General features: G+C 35.1%; 1 protein-coding gene across 1 annotated transcript in view; it reads right to left on the reverse strand.

Annotated features, from left to right (window-relative positions):
• The window catches only part of LOC150103052 (meiotic recombination protein DMC1 homolog), a 320,619-nt gene that overhangs the window by 144,610 nt on the left and 156,340 nt on the right, over positions 1-19,669 (reverse strand). Inside the window, exon 10 of the mRNA XM_090397700.1 lies at positions 807-880. Coding sequence (XP_090253826.1) covers positions 807-880 — 74 coding nt within the window. The remainder of the gene's footprint in view (positions 1-806; positions 881-19,669) is intronic.

A 19,669-nucleotide genomic window follows, 5' to 3' on the forward strand; every position in this document is an offset into this window, starting at 1 on the left:
TTATATTAATTAAAAGTTAATAACTTCCTCTTCTAAAGATGAATATCCTCCTTTTTCTTATCTGATGTTTACAGAATCCCCTGCTCTTGCAGCTTATGTTATTATGGACAGACCAGTCATTCTGCATAAATTTGTTTTGAAGAACATCAAAAATATGTTACCCTTAAAGAATCCAATAAATCTGATTTAGCAAACCACACATTATCTACAAAACATAGAATTAAGTGGAACAAAACCAAAGTTACATTTGAGTTATTTTCTTCAGGAAACACTGTATAAAGAAAGCTGTGAAGCACACATCTAAACCTTAACAAAAATGACTGCTTTAAATTTTTTCAATTTTGAGAAGTTATACTTACTAATACAAACCATTCATATGTTCCGTAAATTGTAATTAATTAATTGTTTATATTTAAAAAGATTTTATTAAGTAATTTATTTTATTGTAATTATTTTTGGATATCTATTAATGCAGATGGAGCTATTTTCCTGCATCCGATATGCATATAATATATCAAGTGCTTTCAATTAAATGGATGCTCTCTTTTTTGCGAGTGTTTTTCTATAATTGTATTGAAAACAACTATGAAACAGCCCAAAACTCTACAAATCAAAAGGTTTAAGTTAACATGTATTTTCATTATTAATTAGTTATAATTAATTAAGAAAAGATTTTTTTCACCCTTTCTTGGTCTACTAACCAGAAGCAGCCAACACAAGAGTTCAAAACCAGTCAGTGTATCATCTAAATTATTATAATAACTAATAAAAATATGTATTTTATTTATATTTCATTTATATCTTACCAGTAATCTAAATATTCCTCCTTCTTCATGAAATTTAGCTGCAACATGATCTAAAATTTCATACTGGTGCTCACCTAAAGACAGGATAGAATGAGAAACAACATTTTATGTTTCAAAATTATTTCACAATTTCTCACAGCAAACAAAATAAAATCATTTTCAATTAGGATAATAAAATATGTTGATAGAATATTATAAAAGTATCTATTATTTGTATTAAATCAAATTAAATTAATTAATTTATTTATTTAATTTTATTTCATCTGGAAATATTTCAGGATTTTCAAAGAACAAATTTTCTGAATTTTTGGCTTCTGAATATGCCACTTTTAAACTACCTTTTAAACACTTTTAAATTTAAATTTAAAATGCATATTCAACTTCTCTAAGGATCCCCCCCCCCCCATTTGGCACACTGTGGAGTTTATTGCATCTATTGCACCTGTAATAACTTACTTTATATTGGGGAAACTGGATGTACAATCCCTATCTGAAAAAAAGAACACAAACAACACATGAAATTCAACAATTTTGGTGAAGCAGGCGTCTCAGATCACACTCCGAATACCCTACACCAAATTGATTGGAAAAGTACTCGTTCTTTACATCATACAAAATATGAACGGAAATTTAAAGAAGCCTGTACAATTTTGATTAGATGACCTAATCTTAATAATAATGGTGGCTTAAAAATCCCAAGAATTTGAATGCCACACATTCAGACCACTTTGTTTTCCAGCAAACCCTGACTTTAGGACTCTAAGCAATTTTTCAACTTTTATTGGCCATATCCATACCAGTTGGTTGTAATTTATATGTACACTATATAATTATTCTTTTTTAATTTTTATTTATATGTTTTCTTTTCTTTTATTTATTTATTAATTTTTTGTTGTTGTTGTTGTTGTTGTGTGTGAACATATTACTCTCCAACAGTGGCGGACGGTGAATATTTTAAGCGGGGGTGCTACATTGGTCGAATGGTAGAGCCTCTGCTATTGATGGCTCGCAAAAAGTTAAGCAAGTTTGAGCACGGTTAGTAGTTCAATCGTTCAATGCTATTGCCACACTCTCCCTCGATGAGTCTTTGGACTTCCTAGAGGTGTAACTGAATAATAATAATAATAATAATTTTCCTAATCAGTAACCAATTTATTAATAAGTAAATTTACATATTACAAAAATTGCTTTATTAAAAATATTTTACCCTCACTACGAACACATGCCAATTATAAAATTTCGTAGACAGAAATAACGCACGCAAGCATATAATACTCATATATCTGTAGCGATATCGACACTGCTCAATGTTTTGTGTAACGTTGTTTCGTGCATTTGTTTCATGTAACGATAATTGAGAAAATATAATTTTTTTCAAATTTTCAGCAGTGACATTCGTCATAATTCAGCCTTGTATTTATAATAAATAATTATGTGTTATTTTAACAGAATAAAATAAGATTTACTAAAAATATTTCACCCTCACCATGAATACACGGCAATAATAAAAACTTCATATCTCAAAGAAATAACGTGCACAAGCATACAATTTATCTGTAGCGACACTGTTCAATGAGCAGTGTCAGATTCACTTGTTATGTGCAGTAACAAGTGCACACAAATATCAGCAAGTCTTGCTGGAACTGACCGAACGTGATAATTCCGACACTGGGTTTGATCGCAGTGCATTTGTTTTGTAATCAAGCGTTAATCGAACAATTCCAATTATTAATTATTCAATCAATGTCGAAACATAAGCTGTAGCCTTTAACATGTATTGCATTTATATAATGTTGCAAGCATTGTTATTATTTATAAACACAAACAAAATTTAATTTTTTCGTTTTTTCCTTGGAGGTGCAGCAGTGTCGCAGTGCTTATGTACAAGCCGCCACTGCTCTCCAGATTAATTTAATTTTGTAACCTAATAGATAATAATAATAACAGGACTCTAGCTTTGATGTAGTAATTTTTTTTTTCACCAGAGGTCAGGCCATTAGTTTTAATGGTTGATCAGTAACTTTAGCATATTGCTGATGACACTACACTGCTCTTTCTAATTTAACAATTTTAACTTTAATTTTAATTTTAACAATTTATATGGGAGTATATGTGTATACTATATAGTATAGTATATGTGTACATGTGTTAAGGTCTGGAGTATATGTGTATACTCCAGATGATGACCTTAATGTGAAGGTTGAAACGTCGAGTGTTTATTTTGGTTTATATTAAACTAAAGTTTCACTGTAACACGGTAGTTGTTTCCATGATATAGATTTTTTTCTACTTTAATGTCGGTGAAAGCAAGTGCTTGTGCATTAAGTATAGATATGCCTGCAGCATGAAGCAAAGATGACGGCCACAGAGTCAAGCATCAATTGAGAACTAAGAATCTCACCAACTCTAACAGGCTAGCTGAAGTACAGAAGTGCTATAGCTGTAAGTTGGAGATAAAGAACAAGAAAAAGAGCTTTCAGTGCGATTTTTACTGCCAGTTGCTGCATGCTAATTGTGCAAAGATTAATGAATAGGTACTAAAAACTCCTGATTAACCTCAGCCAGCCATTCTTTTGTCCACTATGCTCCCCCCCCCCTCCATTAAATAGTTTCTAAATCTCAGAAAGTGCATGGACAGTCTAGAGCACTTGAGGCTATTTTCTCTAAACAACTAAAAATTGAAAGTATTAATATAGCCATGATAACAGAAATAAAAATGAAATTAAAGGAAACAAAAGATATAGATGGTTTTATTATGTTATATAGTGGAGTGGACCCAACTTATCAGAGCTTCTTGTGGAGTGGCCATTTTAATTGAGAATAAATAGAAAAGTGGAATATGAAAGTACAATTTTGTAAATGATCAAATTATAACAGTTTAATTAAAAACAAATAAAAGATACTTAAATATCAGAGGAGTATATGCTACTGAAGAAGACAGAAAAGAGGATCTGAACAATTTTATGAGAAACTACAAAAACAGTTAAATAAATGTAATAAAAATGACTACATTAAATGTTAATAGTAGGAGAAATTAATGCTAAAGCTGGAAATAATCCAATCCCAAATGTCTCAGGAAAATATGGAGAATTTTGCATGAATAGCAATAGTCAAGAAGTATTAGACTTCTGAACTTTCAATAATTTTAAAATAACTTATACTCCTTTTTTCAGAAAAATAATATAAATAAATATACTAAGAATGGCAGAGGAACAAGATCTATAATTGATTATATCATTACTAATCAGAAACTAACTCCATGTGTAAGAGATTTACATGTTTACAGAGGAAATGAATTTTTTCAAATCATTACTTAGTAGTTTCTAAAATAGAAATATTAACAAATTGTAGAAAAGAAGTAAATAGAAAAAAAACAAGAACTAGAACAAATATATAAAAAATATCTATTACAAAAAGAAAGCATTAGAATGCTATATCAATCATGATTAATAGAATATTACCTAATAAAAGTCAAAATTGATGATAATATAGACAAATGTAAAACTTTAATAATAATTCGTAAAGCACCCTCTGAAGTACTTGGAAAGATTAAATATTAAAAAGAAAAGCATTAAAAATTTGGAACACTGATATAGAAAATAAAATACAAGAAAAACAAATGACAAATAAATCACTCTTTCAAAAACGTTTCATTATTAATAAAATATTTATTAATTATATTAGTTATTAATAAACAATTTATTAATAAAATAGAAAACAAGATATAGCCAACAAAATATTAAATAACAATGAAGAAAGAGCACATAATAAACATAATATAAGAGAGAAACAATGGATAAAGCATTATAAGAATTTATGGTATGACCTAAATTTAATAACCAAAAATAATAATGAAGAAATCAGCACTGATATAGAACCAATTAGATTACAAGAACTAAAATAAGCAATAAAGGTATCAAAAATAGAAACTCAATCAGAATAGATGTCATAAATACAGAACTTTGGAAAAAAGGCAGAGAATATTTACATCACAAAGTCTTAAAATTAATAAATAACTGTTGGAGGAAACATGAGGCACCATCAGCCTGGTGAAAAGCTAAGGTTACATCAATATTTAAAAAAGGAGACAGACATGATTGTGGAAATTACAGTGGAATAAGTTTCTTAAATATAGGATACAACATTACAGTAAATTCTGAATAACAATTTTGTAAAATTCTGTAAAAGAGTTCGAAATATTGCAATCTACTCTCAGAAGAACTAAACAGTTACAGACATGGAAGATTGTGTATAGACAATATTTATATGTTAAAATAAATTATTGAAAAAAATATGAAAATTTAATTTAAGAGACTCACCTAGCCTTTATATATTATGAGAAAGCTTTTGGCAAAAATACACACAAAAAAAATCATGGAATATAATGAAAAAACAAGGATTTATTACATTTGGTACATGGATGTAGCTCATCTCCAACTGTATTCAATATATATATATATATACAACACAATGAAGATGAACTTCAAAAATCAGTTTATGAATTAAACAAAATAAGTCAAAATAAACAAAATAAGTGGCAGGTGTGAAATGGATGAATAAAGAGATTAAGCATGCGATACAGAGAAAAAAGAGCATTGTGGAGGCAGCATAAGAGAAGTGGAAATAACCAATTCCATGAGGTCTACAAAGACCAAGCAAGGAGAGTGACTTGGTTGGTGAGGGTAGCTAAAGAGAGGTATGAACAGTAGTTAGCTAATGAAGCCAAAAAGAATCCTAAGGAGTTCTTTCGATATGTAGCCAGCAAAAAGAAAGAATCATTATGGAAGGATGACATTGATTGGAGGAAATGGTATAAAGACAGCTGTTGCAGAATGTGTGGTGGAGATACTTAATGAGCAGTTCATAAAGATCTTTCAATCTTGTGAATGTGACTTCATGGAGAGATTGAGAGCAGTTGATGATGGGGAAGAGAGACTGACTGTAAGTGAGCAAGAGGTGTATCAGGAATTGCGCAAACTAGATGTTAATAAGGCTGTGGGACTTGATAATATATCACCGTGTATTCTGAAGGAATGTGCCAGGGAGTTGACACCTGCCTTGACTGTGAGTCTTGCACTCGGTCAAGTTCCTAAGGAGTGGAAGGAGGGCAAGATTGTGCCACTTCATAAAGGAAGTGATCGAACTCAAACATCAAACTATAGGCCTATCTGTGTGTCAGGTGTTAAGTTGTTGGAGAAGCTTGTGAGAACTAGGATCCAGAGTTGGGTTCACAACAATGGTATTATCTTCGATGGACAGCATGGATTTGCTAAAGGGAGGTCATGTTTTAGTAATCTACTTACTTATTACAATAAAGTGACTGCTTCCTTGGACAGAGGAGAAGGATACACAGTAATATACTTGGATTTCGCAAAGGCTTTTGATAGAGTACCTCGTGATAAGTTGCCAGTCAAATTAGAGCAGATGGTGTTGGATATTAAATTAGTACATTGGATTGGAGACTGGCTATCTGATAGGTATCAACAAGTTGTGTATATGGGGGAGCGATATCCAGGAAAAGGAAAGTCACTAGTGGAGTGGCTAAGGGGTCTGTTTTAGGTCCATTACTGTTTAATTTGTATATTAATGATATAGGTGAAGGTTTGGATGGAGATATTCAGTTGTTTGCAGATGATGCAAAGTTGGGATGAACCATGAGGTGTAGTGAAGATGTTGTGGGCTTACAGGAAGATTTGAATAGATTGAGTGATTGGGCATGGAAATGAGTTCAATGTTGCAAAATGTAAAGTTTTAAAATTTGGAAAACAAAGATGGGATGCAGAATTATTGGTTAGGGCTGGTTAGAATATATTATTGGAGGTAGAGGAAATAAGAGATCTGGGAGTGATAGTGAATAAGGATCAAAAATTTAGGAAACACATCGCCAAAATTGTGAAGACAACACAAAGGCTTCTGGGAATGATGCTATTGATGTGTAGAAGTAGGGAGATTCTTGTTCCATTGTATAACGGCTTTGATTAGGCCACACATGGACTATTTTGCCCAATATTGGTCACCGGGGTTTTCAGAAGGATGAAGAGATGTTGGAAAGGGTCCAAAGGAGACTGACTAAGGTAGTTTCTGACCTCTGGAATGTCGAGTATGAGGAAAGATTGAGAAGATGTAATTTGCAGAGTCTGGTGGACAGGAGGAAGAGGGGGAGATATGATAGAGACCTACAAGTTGGTAAGTGGTTGTTATAGGATGAATGCTGGAGAAGTTTTACAGAGATTAGTTGGAGATCAGGGGAGAACCAGAGGTCATCCCTAGAAACTGTATAAAGAGAGTGTGAGCAAGGGAGTGAGAAGCAGATTTTTTTCGTGCAGAGTTGTGAATGATTGGAATACCTTGCCTGAGAATGTGGTGTCTGCAAAGAGTTTGAATGTGTTTATAACACAGTATGATGAGCTGTGTGTGTGATAAAAGGACCTCCAAGATGAGTCTTTGACTCCATGAGGTCTTGGGGTGGTAATAACAATAATAATAATAATAATAATAATAATAATAATAATACAATTTAAAATTTCACAAAATAAAACAAAAATTCATGGTTTAAAGTTCGAGATCATGTTAGATCAAAAAAAAAGTCACATTATTTATTTATTTATTATTATTTGGTAACCATTATGCAGTCAACAGACTCATCGTGGGAGGCCCAATCAAACAGCAACATGTCTATCATAATGAGCTTTGAAGTTCGTGTGTTGAGGCTTAAGTGCTGTGAAGAATTCATGCTGGAGGTTTAATGGAATATTATCAACACTGAGAAAGGATTAAAACTAATTTTAATGCTTCCAGTATTTCATCGCAGTCACTGAGACATCTTCAGGGATTACAAATAACTTTTTGTAACAACACACACACACAAATACAATACAATGATAAGTAAAAACACATGAGTGAAATTAAAGTCCTATCTAGGAGGTGCGCTCTCTATGGACATTTGCAGGTGGCCTAGGATGTAAAGAGGGATTTCTTAAAATTAATGTTTCCCAAATTTTGGGAAGTTTTATGCAACCGTGTTGGGAAACATTAATTATCAGAGATCCCTCTTTACATCCTAGGCAGGGGCAAATGCTGGTCTTGAAATTCACGCTTGCTCTTGTTATCATTCAGGGAATGAGAGGTGTGATTGAAGTCTGAATTAGTGAAATAATGAATTACTGACCATTTAAAACTATCTACACGTAACCCTTGTATAACGTGGATGTTAGGTTCTGCAGAAATGTCGTGTTATATAAATCCCATTATGCGAGTCTCAGATCACATAGAAAAAGTAGGGTTATGTTCCGAAATCGGTTTTTTTTTTAAATTATATAAACAACAATTACATATCCAACAAAAAATATATTTTTATCTAATTCAGGTAATTCATGTAAGTTAAGATTATGAAACAAATACATAGTATAAAAGTATAAAAATTACAAATTGTAATTTTTAATATACAATAATAAATACTGGTTTTGTCATGTAATCTCCTGATGCATTACTACAAAACAGTAGAGTAATTCCATCTTTGGAAACTTTGAATCCAGGTGCTGATCTTTCATTTTTCGCAATACATATGTGCGTTTTTGCACTTTTTTTGCAATATAACCCAGATTCTTCCTCATTGAACACCTGGGCTGCACTATAAATGTTTATAAACTTTGAGAGTTTTTTGTTTAATAAGATTTCCATCCATAGGAATTTTCTTTTGAAATGCAATCTTCTATCAAAATCATTAGAGATTTCTCCATTTTTCCATTAGAATATCGTATACACGAGCAACGCACTTTACACTTATCGTTGACCCAGCAATAAACACTTTCTCCGATTTTATGTTCATTTTGTTTAATTGTTCGAATTGTTGATTATTCATTTAAATTCGAAGTCCCTGCAAAAACTCCTGGTTTTTCTCCATTTTTCAACTGATCCAAGATTTTGAATATTTTTCTTCGAGAGAAATTAATTTTGTTTTCAATGTTGGTTTTTCCCTTTCGTTGCAGTTTGTGGCCATTATTATAAAAATAATTTTTTACACAAAAAAAGCAAGCATTACATATTGTATGTAACTCACCAGAAAATAAAGTGCTCAACTTGAGATGAACACAATTATGATTTTTAATGCACTTTCCTGGCAGAAATGAGGACAATTTTCAACAATAAACGTTTTATACAGTAAACAATTGAGGTACATGCATGCTAAATGGTATTTCCCCTAATATAAATTCGCTACTTATAATTACATGCGGGATACAGGCAGACACAAATTTAACGAAGATAAAATTTGATTTTTAAGTCGCGCGGTGAAAAACACATGAAAAGATAACGAGTTACTACAATTTGTAGACCGTGTTTTTATCGGAACCGTGTTGTATAAGTACCGCATTCAACAAGGGTTGCTACAATTTTAGACCGCATTATATCAAAACCACGTTGTATAAGTACCGCGTTATACAAGGGTTGCCTGTATTTAGAAATTTATGTATATTTAATCATACAAATACAACATTTATTTTACAAATGATATTCTATATTTTTCAATTTAGCTACTTCAATACAAATTCTACCTTACAGTTCTTCTTTATGAACTGGTCAATAACATCATCATAAAAAGTTGGTTGTAACTTAATTTTCCCAAGCAACACGCACACTTGTAAAAGCTGGCTGAAGCTCACTGGCTAGAGCTACTTTGACTGCGTATGGCCCGTGTTTAAGCAACGGTGAGATGACGTGGAGAGAGCGGAAATGGCTATGCACGCACATGAAATCACAGTGCTGAAGTGAGGACCTGGATGCTCCCACAACCGAGCAAGCCAAGGTAGCTTGACATGTCGGCCTTCGATACACAACGCAAAGCTCAATCATCGCCGCGCAAGCTTAAAACATCTTCTGTCTACAAAAATAAAAGCCTAAATGGAATGCTTATAAATGCATGCATTTATTAACAAATAAATATTACTTCTTTCTCAATTAATGAGCTTGCGCAGCAAGCATGGAGAATTTGCCACTGATCCTAGGCCACCTGCAAATGCCCATAGAGGGCGTATCTCCTAGATAGGACTTTAGTTTCTCTCACGTGTTTCTACTTATCACTGAATTGTATTTGTGTGTGTTGTTACAAAAAAGTTATTTGTAATCCCTGAAGATGTCTCAATATGCCTGAAGATGCATATTGGAAGCATTAAAATTAGTTTTAATCGTTTCTTAGTCCTGATAATATTCCATTAAACCTCCAACATGAGCTTTGAAGTTATTTACACTATTTGCACTAAAGCAATGCATACAATTCACTAACAACTCTCCATGTAAAAAAAAGTCTACTCTTCACAGCCTTCTTCACCACGTCTTTATACAACTTCCAGGAATGACCTCTCATTCTTAGCATTTTAACATCCACTCTTTATATAATTATAATTACTCTTCTGTATTAATCTGATAGAATCCCTTAACTTACTTGAAGGTCTCTATCATATCTCCTCTTTTCCTCCTATCCACCAACCTCTGTAATCCAACTTTCTCAAAACCTCTTCATAATCAACACTCAACAGTCCTGATACCCTTTGGTTATTTGTCTTTGGACCCTCTCTAGTGTTTCCACATCACAATGTAAACAGTAACCAAATCTGAGCACAATAGTCCACGTGTGGTCTGACCAATGCCTTATATAGATGTACCACTACCTCCTTATCCCCACATGCAGTTTTTGCAACAAGTGCAATGTGCCCTCGGAACTTCAGTCCACTGTCCACCATCACTCCAAGATCCTGAATCTGATCCACTTCTTGAAGTACAGCTCCACAAATACAGCACGTAGCCTTATATCTCTGTATTCCAAATTGTAATACCTTGCATTTATCAACTTTAAAACCCACTCATTTGTCCATGCTAAAAGTCTATTGAAATCTTCCTGTAGAAAATTAACATCAGCAATACTCCTGATAATTCCACCTAACTTTCCATTTGGCAAACATTTGAAGATCCCCAGTCAATCCACTTGAAATATCATTAAGAAACAAGTTAAATAGTCATAGAAAACAAAATAAGGATGCATAATAACACATCTAAAAGACAAAGATTACAGATGGGGAAAAAAATAAAGAAATTTCAGAAAATCTCTGTAACAATTGATTACTGACCAGTATGGTGAGGAAGACAAAACTGGAATATGAGAAAAGATTGGCAATGACTCATTGCCAATCTTTCCTCATATTCCAATTTTATTTCAATCATTATTTCAATCATGCAGAGAACATAGTGGAGTTGTTCAATGAACACTTTATTGGAGTATTTCATCCTGGTGAAGTAAGTTTTAATACTAGAGGGACAGGGCAGGTTTGCGGTTTAGAGGTGCAAGAGGAGAGTGTGTACCAAATACTGAGTACTCTGGATGTCTGTAAAGCTGCGGGACTGGATGGTATTTCACCATGGGTTTTGAGAGAATGTGCTAAAGAACTGACAGTTTCGTTGACCTGGCTTTTCAATGAAAGTCTGACTACGGGAAAGCACCTAAAAAATGGAAGGAAGGTAAGACAGTGGTATTGCATAAGGGCAGTAGCAGACTAGATTGTGTGTAACTATAGGCCAGTTTGTGTTTTCATCAGTAGTTGTTAAGATCTTGCAGAAATTAGTGAGGGATATACAGTGTTGGGCAGGTGAGGGTAATGTTATTTGTGAGAGTCAACATGGATTTGTTAAGGGATGCTCTAGCTTTAGTAACATGATTGCCTTTTATAATAAAGTGACAAGAGCAGTTGATGAGGGAAAGGAATATACTGCCATTTTTTTGGATTTTGTAATGGCATTTGATAGGGTGCCACATGATAATCTGATATTTAAGTTGCAGCACATGGGTTTAGATGTCGGGTTAGTCAACTGGGTTCAGGATTGGCTGTCTAATAGGTATCAGAGAGTTATGTATGGTGGGGCAATATCAAGGAGGCAGAAGGTTACATGGGGGATATTCAGTTGTTTGCAGATATGATGTGAAGCTGGGAAGGATGTTATTAGTAATAGTGCAGATGTGGCAGCCCTGCAAGAGGATCTGAATAAACTAGACAGATGGGCAAATGAATGCAGGTAGTATTGGTTTAATGCAGCAAAATGTAAAGTCTTGAAGTTTGGGATACATTGATGATGGGAGGCTGCATACTCGACTGGATGATTAGTAGTATTGGGGGAAGTAGGAGAGACAAGAGACTTGGGGTGATGATTGAAAGAAAAATGAAATTCAGGGAACATATTGCAAAGGTGGTGAAGGTAACCCAGAGGATTGCTGCAATACTAAGACGGATGCTGACCTGCAGAGATAAAAGAGTCATTGTTCAATTGTATAATACCGTGATTAGACCACAGTTAAACTATTGTTCTCAAATTTGGTCCCTAGGATTTGAAGGGGATCAATTAACTGTGGAAAGGGTACAGAGGCAGATAATAAATATGGTTTCAGGACTGTACAATGTTACTTGTGAGGATCGGCTGAACTTTTAAAAAGACTTTTAAACTGTTGAGAGGTCTTTCGCTTGGTGAAATAGCAGGAGGGAGTAATGACAAGGGGCCCATCCCTGGAAGTTACAAAAGGAAGCTGTGAGCAAGAGGATGAGGAGTGGTTTCTTTGTATGGAGGGTGGTTTAACAGTGGAATGTATTGCCTGACAGAGTGGTGAGAGAGCAAGAATGGTCAATGAGTTCAAGGAGTGGTATGATAGACTTTGTGTTTCCTAGGAAGGACCTCCCACAGTGAATCTTTTGACTCCATGGAGGCCAGAATAACAACAACAACAATAATAATAATTAAAAGGACACTGAATAAAGAAACAAAGTGAGAAACTCAATTAATTTGTAAAGTAGAGCTTCCTTAGGATGGAAAGATATTGGCTACCAAAATTGATTTCTCGTTATTGATTTTTTTGGCAGTCCTGACCACTTCCACTATCTATTATATGGTTCAGAAACAAGGAATGTTAAAAAGAAAGATGAAAGTAAAATACAAGCTGTAGAAATGAGATTTGTAAGAGCAATTAAAATATGCACAAAATTTGACCATATAGAAAATGAAGACATCAGAAGAGAACAAGATATTTATTATAATCATAATTTTTATAATTAATATAATGTAAATAAAAAGATCAATACTGACAGATATGGGAATAGTATCTATTTAGGATGGAAAGATATTGGCTGCCAAAACAGCTGGATAGATATAGATGAGAGAATGAGAGGAAGACCACCTGCAAGATGGAAAATCCATCTTGCAGCTGGAACCAGAACAGGCAATTGCCTAGTCCTTGAAGAGAAGAAGGAGATACTTTCTCATGTAAAATTAATGCACTACAATATAAAAAGCAGAAGAAATCAAAATCCATCCAACCATTGAATATTGTTCACATATCTGGGGTCATGCCCCGACGAGCTTCCTAAAGATACTGGACTCTGTACAGAAAAGGATGTTTCAATCTGGCAGTCAGATTGATCAATAACCTCTCACTCACCCACTAATATACTTTACTCACTTTCACATAGGTGCTTAGCTTCCACTGCTTGCATCTTCTACACAATTACTTCTACGGATGCTGTTTATCAGAATTAACATCAATAATATATTCCCCCCCCCCTTCCTCCCACATTCTCTGTCAAATCAGTTCAAACACATGCAGCAACTAATCCACACTCTCTCTCTCAGAGTGCATCTCCAAGCAAACAGAACAAATTTCTTCTCTTCATCATTTATCTCTTCCAGTTTGAAACAGCCTACCCTCTTATATGTTTCTGAAAGAATACAATTGAAGCATTTCAAAATAAATGTGAAAAGGTTCCTAACTGCCCATCCACAGTACTAGACTACTATAGTTCTCGTGAAAAGGCTTAGACGTTGGTTATGCATTTTTACTAAATAGCTTAAGGAAATTGCAACGTATACTAGGATATACATTAAAATAAAATTTAATACACTTCCAATATTTCGTAATAAATTCACCATAGTAAATTTAAATATGAAAGGCTTTTCATGGAATCAGCCCTAAGAAACAATCCAAACCTCAACACATTTGGTTGCATGAGACTACCTCAAATTTGGGAAACCTACATTAACTTCACAGATAACATTACTCTCATCTACCCAAAAGATGTATATGGTCCCTCACTAATTTCTCGAAGATCTTAACAACTACTCATGAAACACAAACTGTTCTATAATTTGATACTTCCAGTCTGCTACCACCCTTATGCAATGGCGCAATCTTACCCTCCTTCCACACACTGGGCATCTTTTCCATAGCCAAACTTTCACTGAAAAGCCAGGTCAATGGATCTGTCAAGTTCTTTCAGACATTCTCTCAAAATCCATGGCAAAATCCCATTCAGTCCCATTGCTTCATTGACAACCAGAGCACTCAGTATTTAATAAACACTCACTTCTTGCAATTCTAAACCTTGAACCTGCCTTGTCCATCTAGTATTAAAACCTGTTTCTTCAGGATGAAATACTCCAATAATGTGTTCATTGAAAACTCCACTATGTCCTTTGCATCAGTCACTCTATTCCCACTTTTATCCAACAATTTCATTCTTCTACAATCATTTCTCCTCCTACTGGCCACACAGCTAAAAAATTCCTTAGGATTTTCTTTGGATCTCAGGACTAATCTCTTCTCATATTCTAGTTTCCTTCCTTACTATACTAGTCACTCACCTGGAATGTCTTATATTCTTCATTCATCTGCTCTCCACCCCTCTCCTTATATCTCTTCCATACCTTCTATTTTACTTGCAGTTCCAATTTGATATAGTTTGTCATCCACTTTACACCAAATTGTGTTCTCTTTTTCACTAACAGTATGCAACTTGCGAATGCTGCTGATAAATATTCCTTCACAGGTTCCCAAGCATTGATGATATCTCGCTCTTCCAATTCCTCCCTCCATGGACCTACCCCAAGTAGATATCTAAGACTATTATAATCACCTTCTTATAATTCTACATACATTCCTTTCTCTTTGATACTCCTGCATGTCTATTCATCTTTCAAGTAAAAACCACATGGTCACTCTCTCCAACTAGGGGCAGAGATGCCATCTCAGTTATAATCAGCTCTTCTGATGCTATGACCAAATCTAAAACTCTTGAACGTCATGTTCCTTCTACTACATGTTGCCTAAGACATTTGTCCCTCAAGAATTCCAGAAATTCCATTCCCTTACTACTACGATGTGCGGTTTCCACATCCCAATTTATACTGCTGTGTTTCATTCTTGTTGCAATTTTAAGCTCAACTGCTGAAATATCTCCTGCTCTTCACCCTCTATGCTCACTGGCTTGTAACAACATCCCACTAAATATCCTGTCTACTTCACACCATACGCTTTCAAAGCCATTAGTCCCATCTCCCTCCAAATCCTCCACTCTGAGAGGACATAAATCATTTCTTATCATAAAAGTACTCAACCACCACAATTTTCCTTCCTATCCTGTTGAAAAATACTGTACCCTGCTACTTTTATTTCTGTCTGTATATCATCTTCGGTCAACCATGTCTCAAAGAGATCAAAATAATCTCTGACCAGTCTGATGAAATCAGAACCACCAATTCATCTCCTTTATTCCAGATACTCCTGGATTTAGTATAAAGAATCAAGGTATTGTCATTGTTTCTATACTTATCATTATCCCCTTCAGACTCCACTGAATGCAGCATTACCCGATGTACTCCCTGCACCCCTTCTCCCAAACTCCTCTTACCAAAAGAGGCCTCCCCCTGTTACATCGACCCTGATAATTCTAGTTTCCCTGCACTGACACACTGACTTGTTCAGAGAACAACATTGTCCTATGTCCTTTCATTCAAATGCAAGCTGTCCCTCGCATAGTTTCTTTCTGTCCTCCAAGCACTCACATATTCCAAGCCTCTCTTTTTGATACATTCTGACTATTATATTATTCATTATTGATTTTTTTTTTTTTTTTTGTCTGACAAGAATATTCATTATTGATGTTCTTCTCTGCAACTCTGCCTTATCATACCTAGATAGCACACTCACGGTCTTCCCTCTTTCAGTCTACTTCCGTAGCCTCTTGCTGTCTGATTCACACTGACTCTGAAATCATTCATTCCCACCATCACAATCATCTCATCCCTTAACTGCCATAGTCACACTATCTATCATTCTTCCAGGCAAACACTTCTCTGGTATTGTCTTTTTCACCACACACCACTGAGTCTTCATACATCACACCTCTTACCACTATGTTTCTTCTTTGCCCACCTGCATCCCTCACTCTCTCTTCTAACACTTTCTTTCTTTGTTAACCCACTTACCTGTTGTGCTGCGAACTGTCCAGCATTGTCTCGTATTTCTCTCATTTCCTCTTTTTACTGGTTGTCCTGTTCTCTATCTCCTTCCATCATTTCCACCTCTCTCTCTCTCTCTGACATATCTAACTGCCGGGATGCATACATGCTGCAAGCACCGTATACCACAAAATTGGAGATAAGCCATTTGGAAACTGAGAAGCGGCCATCACCATTATTTAAACATTACACAAAGAATACTACAAACTATTTTGAAATATTATGCTTAAGTATAATTCTCCAACTGCAAATTACCCACCGACTATACTTCATAACTAGCTTAGATTCCCTGTAATTTAAAGTAAAAAACTCTAATAAATAATAATAAAGAAAACTTATCTTTTTTCCCCTGCTACCTTGTAACATATCCAACTATAACCTTGCCCTCTGGCGGAACCATAACAAATATATTTCATATCCTATTCAAGTATAGTGTTCAGTTCTCTAGAGACAATGACACAATGATGATAATATCTTTAACAAAATAGAGGAAATAAAGGGCCTGGTGATGATAGACAAGTTCCTGAAATTAAGATCCACATCACTTGAATTGTGATAACAACAGAACATTAGAGCAACAATGGAGACAATGACATGTAGAAGTAAACAGGTTAGAGTTCCACAATACAAAACCTTGTTCCTGCTGCATAATGGCCCCTATTGTACACAGATTTGGTCACCTGGTTTTTTGAGGAGATTAAGAGATTTTGGTAAGGGCAACACAGAGAAGAATAAGTGTCGTAGTGTTGAGGTTTCCGGATGTTGGGTATCAAGACAAATGGAGAGAATTCCATCTTAAATAGCAGGAGAACTGATGATATGATTGTGCCACATTAATGCAGAAGAGATTTTTCCCAGATATTATTGTCTGATTTTTGAACCAGGCAATAAAATCTGTAAAAAAGTAAAAATATTTTGGAAAGAAAATGGTAACTAAAATGGTATTAGATACTTGGAATGTTAAGTATGAAAAAAAGATTGAGTTTCACTCAATCAATAAGTTTTCATGTGCAAAACTTAGTAGATAAGAGGAGGTTTATTTATTTATTTATTTATTCATATGGAGTTTCCTCCCTTTTCTCCCCCGTCCCTATTGAGGCGAGTTGAACCCCCTCAACTCGCCTCAATAGGGGTTAAGTATTTATGGCTGTAGATCCGTGTGTGTTCATGGGGCCGGTTTGCCTGCTTGCGGGATGAAAAACCCCAGATAAACTGGGGAGGAAATGCCCTGCTGTCCACACCCAAGACCGGCTAACTTGGCTATGGCTGAGGAAGATCCTTAAGCTCCTCACGTCGGCAACAGGAATTGAACCCAGGACACTCCTTCCCCAGGCATATGGTTGCGAAGCACAAAGCCACTAGGCTAATCTCACGGATATAAGAGGAGGTGGGATTACATGATGGAGGATTATATCAAATGAATGAAAAGGGGATTTCTCATAAAGCAGAGGTAGACAGAGGTAAAAAAACACAAATCATCCCTGGCAGCTGTAATAAGGAAGGAGGTGAGCAGAAGAGGGAGAAGGCTTTTGCATGGAAAATGGTTGATTAGCACCTTAACAGAATATATGATGAATACGGAAACAGCAAACTAGTTTGAGGCATGGTTTGATGAGGATTGTGTGCAAATGTAATACCAAATACCTCTTTTGATGAGTCTTGACTACATGGAGGTCTGCTAAAGGTAATGACGATAATAATAAGAAAATGAAGAGGAGTGTGTTCATCCCTTGAGAATATATATCAGCACCAAAATAGGACTTTAGATCTTTTGTCAATTACAATTTGAATACTTTCATTTATTCATTGTTGCATGTTAACTGAAACATGTAAAGTGTTCTAAAGATGCTGGTTTGAAATCCGACAAAATATAATATAAGGCAGTTAATTAACACCTTTTTTAAATTTATTTGGTTTGATGTTGCAGTACTTTTAAAGTAAGTTATAAACAATGTTCAACACCTCTTGTCTATTATATTTTAGAAGCCTGCAAATTATTAAAGGGGTTTTATAGAATTTACAGTGAAGACTTTTTTTTTTCAGTTTATGGCAGGAAGGGAAAGAACAATGGGTCAACAGTGGAAATTATGTGAGGGATGTGGTTAGCATGGGTGTTAGGACTAAACTTGTCACTTGGAGTGGAACACGATGCCAGAGGTGATTGTGAGTGCTTTGTTAGTGAATGAGTTCAAGAAGAGGTATGATATGTATTATGTGAACAATGGTTAGAGTGGGTTTCCCACAATGTCTTCATCTCCATGGAGATGCCCAGGAAATAACTTTCTAGTTAGCTGGAAAGGAGAGCAATGAAGCTTGGGGGAATATTCAAGAACTGTCTAGTAGAAGCAATGTCTAAATGTATTCCAAGAGTCAGAAGGTGAAATCATGTAGGTGTGAAATGGATGAACGAAGAGATTAAGAATGCAATACAGAGGAGAAAGGCATTATGGAGGCAGCATAAAAGGAGTGGTAATAATCAATTCCAATTCCAATTTGCTACCCTTACAATCAAGTGGTTGGTAAGGGTAGCAAATAAAAGTGAAATATGAGCAGCAGTTAGCTAATGAAGCCAAAAATAATCCTACTGAGTTCTTTTGATATGTAGCCAGCAAAAAAGAAAAATGGTTATGGAAGAATGAATCTGATTGGAGAAAATGGTATGAGAACAACTGCTGCAGAGGATTCGGTTGAGATACCAATTGAGCAGTTTACAAAGGTCTTTCATTCTTGTGAATGTGACATCAGGGAGAGTTTCAGAGCAGTTGATGATGATGATGATGAGGAGGGACTGACTGTAAGAGAGCAAGAGGTGTATCAGGAATTCAGCACTTCATGTTAATAAGGCTATGGCACTTGATAATATACCACCATGTAGTGGGTTAAGTTTCAAAGGAGTGGAATGACAGCAAGATTGTGCTGCTTCATAAGGGAGGTGATAGAACCCAAGAGTCAGATAATAGGCCTACCTGTGTGTCAGATGTGGTTAAAGTGTTGGAGAGGCTGGTGAGAACCATGATCCAGAAATGGATTGACAACAATGGTATTATCTTTGAACGACAGCATGGATTTGCTAAAGGCAGATCATGCTTTAGTAATCTACTTACTCATTACTTACTTATTACCTAATTACTTATTGTGTATTAGATTAGTGCATTGGATCAGAGATAGGTATCAGAAAGTTGTGTATGTGGGAGCAATATCCCAGAAGAGAAAAGTCACTAGTTGTGTGCCTCAGGGATCCGTGTTAGGGCAAATGTTGTTTAACCTGTATGTTAATCATATTGGCAAGGATTTGGATGGGATATTCAGTTGTTTGCAGATGATAAAGTTAGGATGAAACTATGAAGATTAGAGCAGATGTTGTGGCCTCACAACAAGACTTGAATAGATTGAGTGAATGGGCATGGGAGTGAGGATCCAGTTCAATGTTGCAAAATGTAAGATTTTAAATTTATGGGAAACAATGATTGGATGAAGAATTTGGAAGTGGAGGAAATAAGTCTTGGGGTGATGGTGAATAAGGATCTAAAATTCAG

This window comes from Typopeltis vanoorti, chromosome 9 (genome assembly GCF_054136105.1).
Source record: "Typopeltis vanoorti isolate ZY-2024b chromosome 9, IOZ_Tvanoo_1.0, whole genome shotgun sequence".
NCBI lineage: Eukaryota > Metazoa > Arthropoda > Arachnida > Uropygi > Thelyphonidae > Typopeltis > Typopeltis vanoorti.